The sequence below is a fragment of the Gekko japonicus genome, unplaced genomic scaffold (assembly GCF_001447785.1).
Source record: "Gekko japonicus isolate JY-2015 unplaced genomic scaffold, Gekko_japonicus_V1.1 scaffold330, whole genome shotgun sequence".
In the NCBI taxonomy this organism is placed as follows: Eukaryota; Metazoa; Chordata; class Lepidosauria; order Squamata; family Gekkonidae; genus Gekko; species Gekko japonicus.
In genome coordinates, this window is record NW_015173132.1 from 899,275 (window position 1) to 909,890 (window position 10,616).

Below are 10,616 nucleotides of genomic sequence, written 5' to 3' on the forward strand. Positions count from 1 at the left end.
GATAAACTTTCTGAGATCTGGAGAAGTATAGATCGACCAATCACTCACTGCTTAGTAGTCCCTTCCCCTGAGTGAATGGGCACAGGGGGTATTTTTGTTCTTGCCTTTTTCAGGAATGGAGCACGAGACACCCCTGGGAGGGACTAGACTGGGCCCCCCGGGGACAGAAGCCAAATAAAGGAGGCTGGACGTGCAGTCAAGTAGGCTCCAGGACTAGGCCCGTAACCAGGATTTTTAAATTCAAGGGGCCTTTAAATAAGTCAGGGGGCACCCCGCACAGACACCCTCAACACACTTCCAAGGGAGCACCACAAATAAAATAAAAAATTGGAAGTTGGGGGGCCTGGGGGCTGGATGGGAAGTTGGGGGGGCCTGGGCAGTAAGTCGGGGGCCAGGCCCCGAGATGCCCCACTGTAGCTACGGGCCTGCTCCAGCCCTTGGCAGTAAGCAACACAAATAAAATAAAAAATTGGAAGTTGGGGGGCCTGGGGGCTGGATGGGAAGTTGGGGGGGCCTGGGCAGTAAGTCGGGGGCCAGGCCCCGAGATGCCCCACTGTAGCTACGGGCCTGCTCCAGCCCTTGGCAGTAAGCAGCTGCCACAGCATCAGCCCACCCACCGGTAGTAAATGCCAGTGTGGCATTAAGTGGTCTCTTCAGGGCCAAGCATGACTGTTGAGGTTCCTCTTAGATTGGCCTAGAAAGGTGCCTCTTTGCATCTGATTCATGTCGCTGGAGAGCGGGGTGGGTGGCAGGTTCAACAAGGCCTGTTTGTGTAATTGACTGGTTAGGCCATAACCAGAAATAGTGGCATGAAAAGTGGCATGGAGAGTACTGCAAAAAACATAAGGTAAACTGGAAACACCCCGAGATACCCAAAGGTGAAGGGAGATTTAGCAAAGCCAGGAGCTTACAGCTTACTATCTAGAGGGAATTGGCAAGGGCGCTCCCTTAAGAGTCAAGCAACATCTTTGGAGCTCTTGTGATGACTGACATGGGGTTGAAGGTAGATGATGATACTGCGCCCCCTTGGCAACTACCTTGGTGTGAAGGCTATAATAAACAAGATACAACATCCTACAGTGGTAAGGTGTGAGCCAGGGTGCGTTTGACCAATTGAAGTAAAGACGAAGGAACTCTTCACTAAGGTAACCTACACCCAAAGGGGGACTAAAAGTTAATAATAAAGTTTAGTGTTGTGGTTAGGAGCGTGGACTCTAATATGGGAGAACCGGGTTTGATTCCCCACTCCTCCACATGCAGCTGCTGGAGTGACCTTGGGTCAGTCATAAGTTCTCTCAGAGCCGTTCTCTCAGGGGCAGTTCTTGGAAGAGCTCTCTCAGCCCCACCTACCTCCCAGGGTGTCTGTTGTGAGGAGGGGAAGGGAAAGGAGATTGTAAGCCGCTCTGAGACTCCTTTGGGTAGTGAAGGGTGGGGCATAAATCAAATCTCTCTTAGTTTGAGTCTTGTTGTCTTTATTCTGGAGGGTGGAAGCAAGCCCTTCAGTGCTCATTCATGCACAGCATAGATCACTAGTTCAAAGTAACTTTCATTACATCACTAACAATGCCATTATTACTTTAAGGGGTAGATAATTTTCAGACTTTTTCTTAAACAAATCCTGATATTGATATTTATTTTTTTCACTGTTGTAACTCACCACATTTGGATTTTTAGTACTTTTTTTTATCTGTGATTCGGAGATCTCTTTCCTGAATGGCTACAGTCACTTTAGACTCCGACAGAACATATGTAAAATATCTTTGTTTTTGCACATAGTGTTAAATCCTACAGGTGGTCAATTGTCACGCACATTTAGGGCAACTGTTCATGGTTTGTATATTGTTTAATATGAAACAGAATTTGCTGTAAACTAATATTCAATATGAAATATTCCTTTGAATGTTGAGGAGAACGGTAAACAAACATCTTGCATATGCAAGATAACACTTAACATCAGAAGTCTTTACCATCCTTTGGCTTTTGTGGGATTAATTTTACAGCTGTATTACTTTATGGTAAAGAGATTACTGATTTGGATGTTGTGAAAGGTGTGTCCCCCTTCTTTTTATCTCAGAGTTACCCCCCCAAAAAAAACCCCTTTGTGGTATAATGAAATGAAGGAATAAGCTCAAAACACATTGGTGCTGAGGCTGAAAATTCAAATGGCATTTTCGCCTCATGGTGGTGAAGATATAATAATGAACAGAATTATTGAACATTTGCAGCCCTTTTAAAAATATTTTTTTTCATATGTGCATGTGTGTGTGCGTGCATGTGCACCTGGGAGTCATATTGACCTCTGGTGACTGACCCCTACTGGGGGCCTGGAGGATATTCAGAGAGGTGACTGAATAAAGCCTGCCCCTGCCTCCCAAGTGCTGGTATTCCAAGGAGGTCTCCCATCCAAGTACTTGCCAGAATCAACCCTGCTTAGCTTCCGAGATCTGAGGAGATTGGGCTTTAATGAGCCCCCAGAAACTGCCATGTTTTCCTTGGGTATGGGGGAGAATTCTGCCCCCAACAGAACCCGAGCAGAACTGTGGCTGCTGGTAATAGTAGAAGCATTTCTGACACAGATCCAGGTCCCGCTGCTTTATGGCTGGCTCCAGGCGAGCCTGGGAATGCAGGAGAACTTGCATCCAGGTCTCTGAGGTACGTGTGTATGGATGTGGAGCACCGCCAGGGGGATAAATTAGAGTTCTTTCCCACATCTGAGAGACAGAAACAGGCAGGGGGGGTCTTATATACCAAGGGATTCCTAAACCTAGGGAAGTGCCATATCCTTGCAGAATTCTGAATCAGGGCCTATTCACACATTGAAATCAATGCCTGGGAATAAATAAATTGTGTTAGATCCAGTCTAAAATGGCATTCTGTGGAGATCAGAGAGCTACAGCAAACAGGGAGAGACAGGAAAACTCCACTCGGCAATTGGAAAAGTTTGGATCCACGGTCATGAGCAGGTCACTGACAGTGCCTTCTTGAGCAGAGTTAAACCCTACAAAGTTCTTTGGAGTCAATGGGTTTAGAAGCAACTCTGCTTAGGATCTCTCTCTCTCGCTCTTCTGGAATATAAATGGGGGCTTTAAGAGGGAACACACTTTATGGGGAGAAAGGTGCAGTGGTAGAAGGTCGGACCAGAACCAACGGGTTGAAATTAAATCAGAAGAGTTTTCGGCTAAACATTAGTAAGAACTTCCTGACAGAGCGGCTCCTCAGTGGAACAGGCTTTCTCGGGAGGTGGCGGGCTCTCCTTCTTGGTAGGTTTTTAAGCACAAGCTATCGGACAGCAATGCTGAACCCTTGAACTTGGGCAGATCGTGAGAGGGAGGGCAGGAAGGGTTGCACCAGTGCTTAGTTCTTGTGGCCCTTTCTTACATGCCCAGGGAAATGCTGATCACCACTTTGGGGTCAGGAAGTCATTTTTCTCCTGACCAGTTTGATCCTGGAGGGCTTTTTGTCATCTTCTGGGCATGGTGCAGGGGTCACCAGCGGGGTGTAGTTGTGAATTTCCTGCATTGTGCAGGGGGTTGGACTAGATGACCCTGGAGATCCCTTCCAGCTCTATGAGTCTATGATTCTAGATGAAGTTTGGAGTGAAGCAATTTCTGTTGTGTATGTTGGCTAACTGAACAAAAGCATGCAATTCCCCCCCTGCAGCCTCTTGAATTTCTCTTCCATACCTCGCATCTTTCATAAAAGGTAAAGGTAAAGGTTCCCTTGCTCGAAAGCTAGTCGAGTCCGACTCTAGGGTTGCGGTGCTCATCTCCGTTTCAAAGCCGAAGAGCCAGCGCTGTCCGAAGACGTTTCCGTGGTCATCTTGTGGCCCTTTCTTACATGCTCAGGGAAATGCTGATCGCCACTTTGGGGTCAGGAAGTCATTTTTCTCCTGACCAGTTTGATCCTGGATGGCTTTTTGTCATCTTCTGGGCATGGTGCAGGGGTCACCAGTGGGGTGTAGTTGTGGATTTCTGCATTGTGCAGGGGGTTGGACTAGATGACCCTGGAGATCCCTTCCAGCTCTATGAGTCTATGATTCTAGATGAAGTTTGGAGTGAAGCAATTTCTGTTGTGTATGTTGGCTAACTGAACAAAAGCATGCAATTCCCCCCCTGCAGCCTCTTGAATTTCTCTTCCATACCTCGCATCTTTCATAAAAGGTAAAGGTAAAGGTTCCCTTGCTCGAAAGCTAGTCGAGTCCGACTCTAGGGTTGCGGTGCTCATCTCCGTTTCAAAGCCGAAGAGCCAGCGCTGTCCGAAGACGTTTCCGTGGTCATGTGGCCGGCATGACTAAACACCAAGGTGCACGGAACGCTGTTACCTTCCCACTGAAGTAGTACCTACTTATCTACTTGCAATTTCTTGCTTTCGATAGTCCTGCCTATTTAGTCATCGTTATCAAGGGGTGTACATATATGTAGAGAGAAGGCAGGGAAGATGCTTCCTTTGACAGCTGAATGTGGCCCAACTTTGCTACTATTCTATACACCTGACTCTGTATCCAGGAGGCTAAGCAGGGTTATCCTACCGAACAAACTGAAATGTGTGAATCTGGATGCAACCAGGAACTAATTGCACTGACCACAGTTGACATGACACATACAAACTGTAGTTCGGAAGCCCAGTTAAACACCCAGCAATGAGCCATTTTATCAGACGGCTTGCATTCACACCTTACGCTACACCAGAGTGCAATCAACCTGAGGTTTGTTGTGCTGTTTGAATGCAGCCTTATTCTGGCAAAATGGAAAGGGTCAGGCTGATCTGAGCATTCTATGGGCAACTCTGCATTGGCTTCTCCCTCCGTTGTTTTAGCAAGCCCACGATGGAACAGAAATCCCCCTCTCCATTTCATACCGCTTTCACTTTCTTTGACCATCGGGCTGTACGGTACCCTCTGCATTGCATGCTGCTTTCACTTTCTTTGATCACCGGGTTTTTATGGTACCTTCAGGACCGGCTCACCCACTAGGCGAACTAGGCATTCGCCTAGAGCGCCAGGCCCTGGATGGGGCACCAAGCTGTGCCTCCCCCCTCCCCCCTTTGGTGGTGGCGGCGGCGGGGGGGGGGGGGAGGTGGGGGTGGCAGGAGCAAAAGGGGGGCTGGCTCCAGAGGGCTCCAGGTCTCCAGGCCCCACCGGGAGGGTTGGCATCTGCACCATAAGACAGCCCCGCCTAGGGCGCAGAAACACCTTGAGCCGGCCCTGGGTACCTTCTGCATAGATTTATGGCCATTTTATGGCCCTTCAGGGGTGACTTCGCAGTCAGTATGGCAGCGTTGCCCTGGGGTATTTGAATGTGGTTTGGGTTTTTTTGAGCTGCACCTTTTCCTCAGCGTTGAGGAAATGTGGAGCGAATGCCAGATGCAGAACCAGCCCGTGATGACTGCTTGTGGCCTCACACTGGGAAATCACCCTCATCGCTGTTGTCTCGCTACAAGTTCTTGGCAAAGTTCAACAAACTTCTTCCAGATTTCCGGCTGATGGGTCAAAACTGAAAATGCAGGCTTTGCACAGAAGCTCAGCCTTGGCAGGCGATCAGGGCATCTTGTCCTGGAAGTGCTGAATTCACTAATTCTTTTGCTGAGACACAGAAGGAATCATCATGAGAATGGAAAGGAAATTCCCACCGCTACCGGTTTGTTAAGCGTCTGTCCCATCTGTTCCTACCCGGTTGTGGAATATCCTGTTTCCCGACCATGAGTTAATGTTTTCCCCTTCTGTCTGTTCCTGGCAACTTCAATTCCAGCGGCTGAATTCTATGTAAGAATCTCATGGTTTATTCCTTAAGGATATCCTAGCAGCTTTTCCTGGTATTACTCCGTTTTATGCACACGTTTATTCTTGAGAATCCAGATGGCATTTCAGTCGCCTTTTTCATCGTTTCTCAGATGTAACCCTGTTCTTTTTTTAATTGCTCACTTTTAATGGTTTGGAGAGCTTCTGTTACACAGGCAGGATGACCCTTCTCCTTATGAACTGACAGAACACACATTTTCTCTTAATGGCATGGTGTGGAACATCACCTCTAACCACCATTAATTGCTAGTTTCTCTACCCTTATTGCTCTAGAGTGTCATAACTCTGCAACGGAGTTCCTGGAGCTGAGACTATAGCAAGGCCTGTCATATATTTAAGGCACAGGAGGGTGAAAGGAGCTTCTGAGTTTTAGCATAGCCAAGATTGGGAGGGCAGAGCATCTCAACTTCACCATACGAAATAAAATACAGACTGTGCATTGTTTTTGCTTCAGCGCTGGTGTGCACACAAATGCCCTTTTGCATTAAAACGGGGGGGAGACCCCCTCCCCAATGCCTGAGAGCCAGTTTGGTGTAGTGGTTAAGTGCATGGACTCTAATCTGGGAGAACCGGGTTTGATTCCCCACTCCTCCACTCGCAGCTGCTGGATGACCTTGGGCAAGCCATAGTTCTGTCAGAGCTGTTCTTGAAAAAGAGCAGTTTCTGTCAAGAGCTCTCTCAGCCCCACCTACCTCACAGGGTGTCTGTTGTAGGGAGGGGAAGGGAAAGGAGTTTATAAGATGCTCTAAGACTCCCTCGGGTAGTGAAGAAGAAGAAGAAGAGCCAGTTTGGTGTAGTGGTTAAGTGCGTTGACTCTAATCTGGGAGAACTGGGTTTGATTCCCCACTCCTCCACTTGCACCTGCTGATGTGACCTTGGGTCAGTCACAAGCTCTGGCACAGCTGTCCTTGAAAAAGAGCAGTTTGTCTCAGAGCTCTCTCAGCCCCACCCACCTCACAGGGTGTCTTGTTGTGGGGAGGGGAAGGGAAAGGATTTTGTAAGCCGCCTTTGGGTAGTGAAGGGCGGGGTATAAATCCAATCTCTTCTTCTTCTTCTTCTTCTTCTTCTTCTTCTTCTTCTTCTTCTTCTTCTTCTTCTTCTTCTTCTTCTTCTTCTTCTTCTTCTTCTTCTTCTTCTTCTTCTGCATTCAAACAGGGGGAGACCCCCTCCCCAATGCCTAGATCAGCAGTGCCAGGAGCTCTTCATGGGAGAAAGAGCTGAGGGGGGAAAATTCCTAGAATAGCTGCCCCCCCCCCACAGAAGACTAGCTTTTGTACAGAATCTGTAGGTTGCACTATTAGCAATGAGCAAGGCTAGCACTAGTAAATCATCATCACCCCACCACCACCATCAACCCCCCCCCCTTGCCCCAAAGCATTCTAGATATCTGTCACTGGATGCTATTTTGTTTCAAAGCTGTCCAGCCTTCCACAATCTGTTTTGCAAGTTCTCCTTTCTTAGGTTTCCCAGTTGTATGAATTTATCAATACTAATTACGGAACCTGTGATCCCATTTGGTGGGATTTTTTATAAAGCTCTGTTTTCCTTTCTATTTGGGCAGTCGTTTCAGCAAGAAACATGGCTTTGACATGTGAGAAGAATTGTGTTTTTCTTTCTCTTTTCTTTTTTTTAAAAGCTCAAATGTGCAAAGCTTATTGAAGTTCATACATCTTTTTCAATGATTTCAACCCTGATTATATCAATTTTCATATTTATACTTGGAGTTGCCAACTTCCAGGTGGTGGCAGGGATCAGTTCACCTGAGGGGGAAAATGGCCACTTTGGAAGTTGGATTCTATGGCATTACGCCCCAAACCTCACCCTCCTCAGGCCCCACCTCCCAAATCTCCAAGTATTTCCCAACCCAGAACTGGAAACCCCAGGGCTATTTTTGGGCAGGAACGCACAGGAACGGAGTTCCGGCTGGCTCCTGAGTTGGCCACGCCCAGCAGGAGCTCATTAGCATAACAGGCCACACCCAACAGCAGAAACTCATTAGAATTGGCTACATTAGGGGTGTGTGGCCTAACGCAAAGGAGTTCCTGCTACAAAAAAGGCCCTGGGTCTTGACAACAAACAAGGTAAAAAGAATAAGAAGCAAAAGGTGGGTGTGGCTGGATGAGCACACTTCTGGTAACATGGGGGTGTGGCCTAATATGCTAATGAGCTGTGGTGGCAGGGTGTGGCCTAATATGCTAATGGGTTTCTGCTGTTGGGTATGGCCTATTATGCTAATGAGTTCCTGCTGGGCTTTTTCTACAGAAAAAGCCCTGGGCAACCCTATTTCTACTTCACAGTTGTCTTTTGAGAAAAACACACTCACACACAACACTAAGGAGGTCACCGAAATCACATATGATTCTAGCAGGCTGCTAGAAGGAGTGTCGTTTCCCCTCCTCCACAAGCTGCAGAAATATTGGCCACTGGATGTTAGGTAATAAGCAGCAGTTGTCTCCAGCAGACTGAGGGGAGGGGAACACCATTGGCATTTCTCCCTGAGCAGGTCCTTTGCTATTTTATTTCAAAAAATACATTTTTATCTCGCCCTTTCTCTGGAGAGTACAAGGCAGCGTTCGGAAAGATTAGCCCACTGTACTTTCACGGCAACTACGTGAAAGAGTTTAGGGAGGAGGCCAGTGATTGGTCCAGGGTCACCCAATGAGCTTCATAGCTTGAGTCCAGATTTCCCAACATTCTCCCCGCTCTGCTACACTGTTCTGTGGACTACATAAACACAGCAAAGGAGCAATGTGGTACATATACAGGGGGAAAGTGTTGGTAGTTGCAGAGTAGTTACCTGTCATATTGCAGAAAACCTTCAACGGTCCCAGTGCACCACTGCCATCTGGATCTATCCAGTAGGAACCTGACGCTTTCCCCAAGTGTTTATAGGCTTCGCAGGAGAGTTCGTAAACAGCTGGAATAAACAAAACCGATAACTCAATAAGAATTAATTACCAACAAAATGCAAGAACATCACAGTCCCAGGCAAAATACAATGCTACGCATGGGTGAACCATTCAAAATAAAATTGTTTTAATTCTGGCTCCGCTGATTTACGAAAGGCACGATTATTCCCCCCCAAGTGTCAGGAGTATTGATATCATGTCTGAAATCCATTTCGGGTATCTTTTTCCCAGATTTTTTAAAAAGACGTTTTATTAAAAGATTAATGTCAAACAGAGTAGAACAGAAACATCAAAATTACAGTGTAGAATTCAATAACATACAAGTTACATAACCAAGAAATCTAAAAGTATATAGCGACTCAATCAAGTAGTAAGGTTCCCTTGCTCGAAAGCCAGTCGAATCCGACTCTAGGGTTGCGGTGCTCATCTCCGTTTCAAAGCCGAAGAGCCAGCGCTGTCCGAAGACATTTCCGTGGTCATGTGGCCGGCATGACACCAAGGCGCACGGAACGCTGCTACCTTCCCACCGAAGTGGTACCTATTTATCTACTTGCAATTTCTTGCTTTCGAACTGCTAGGTTGGCAGGAGCTGGAACTAGAGACGGGAGCTCACTCCGTCTTGCGGCACCCAGGTCTCGAACTGCTGAACTACTGACTTTCCACAGCCTGCAGTTCAGCGTCTTAACCACTTGAGCCACCGCAGCTCTAATCAAGCAGTAATGTCAGTTTAATAGGCAATACTGAGGTGACCAGAGAGATGGAGGTTTGAGAGCATGGGACATAAACTACATGTCACAGAGACTGTATACAAGGTCACGACCAAGCATTGTAAGAGAGGAGATAGAAGAGAAGTTAGAGATAAAGTATGTAGAACTGTGTGGTTGGAGATCTGTCACAGCAATGCATTCCATGAATGGCAGCCATTTCTCAGTGAAATCTGAAGATCTGGGATAGATCTCTGAACGTTGCACGCGATCTGTGATCTTTTCCAGAATGAAGTGATCCCAGACTTTTTAAAGCCAGCAGGAACATGTAGGGGCCTTACTGGATTTCCATGAGGGAGCAATCAGTGACTTGGCTGCGACAAGAAGGCTAGCAATTAAGTCCTTTCTAATATTTGGAATGTTGTTATGGTTCCAGGTGTCTAGAAAGAATTTCGGATTTTTGAGGATCAGTCGGTCTGGCCTCCCTCCCAAGGCCAGCAAAGGAGCAATGTGTTGCACAGGCGTTGCACAGGCGTCACCAGGATGTGATGCTACACGTTGCCCTGGCAACGGGGTTGGAGTCCCGTTGCCAGAGTGATGCATGGCGTCACATCCTGGTGACGCCGCTGCAACGCCTATCGCTGTCCCCCTGCGGCAGAGATCCTGGGGCTCCGATCGTCGGAGGGAAAACCATAGACTTTTCCCTCTGACGATCGGGGCAACGCGCCCAACGTGATCGATGTGGTTGCGTCACCTCTGGTGACGCAGCCATGCTGCGCTTCAGGGGGTGGAGTTCCCCCCAAGGCCCGATTCCGCAGCGGCGGAAATCGGGCCTCCAAAGCGGGGGTTTACCCGCCCCCTGTCCCCACTTGGCAGCCCTACTGCTATTACAACTGCTCTCCAAGAGACAGAGATCAGTTTACCTGGATAAAATTGCCACTCTGGAAGGTGGACTCCATGGCATTATACCCTTATATTCCTCCACTCCCCAAACCCCACCTTCCTCCGGCTCTGCCCCCTCAAACCTCCAGGTATTTCCCAACGTGGAGTTAGCAACCCTAAAGCAGACAGGGCCTCCAGACTCAGATGCAACTTCTAAGGCACACTGATAACAGTGGAAGTCTGATCTCCGCAGTCCATTTAAAACAGCCAAAATAACCTGGAAAAAAAATTCCAGAAATTTGGGAGATAAATTTCTGGAATCCT

At 47.6% G+C, this 10,616-nt stretch overlaps 1 protein-coding gene across 1 annotated transcript in view; it reads right to left on the reverse strand.

Annotated features, from left to right (window-relative positions):
• The window catches only part of CNTNAP2 (contactin associated protein-like 2), a 928,799-nt gene that overhangs the window by 569,695 nt on the left and 348,488 nt on the right, over positions 1-10,616 (reverse strand). The window contains exon 9 of the mRNA XM_015422149.1: positions 8,595-8,714. Coding sequence (XP_015277635.1) covers positions 8,595-8,714 — 120 coding nt within the window. The remainder of the gene's footprint in view (positions 1-8,594; positions 8,715-10,616) is intronic.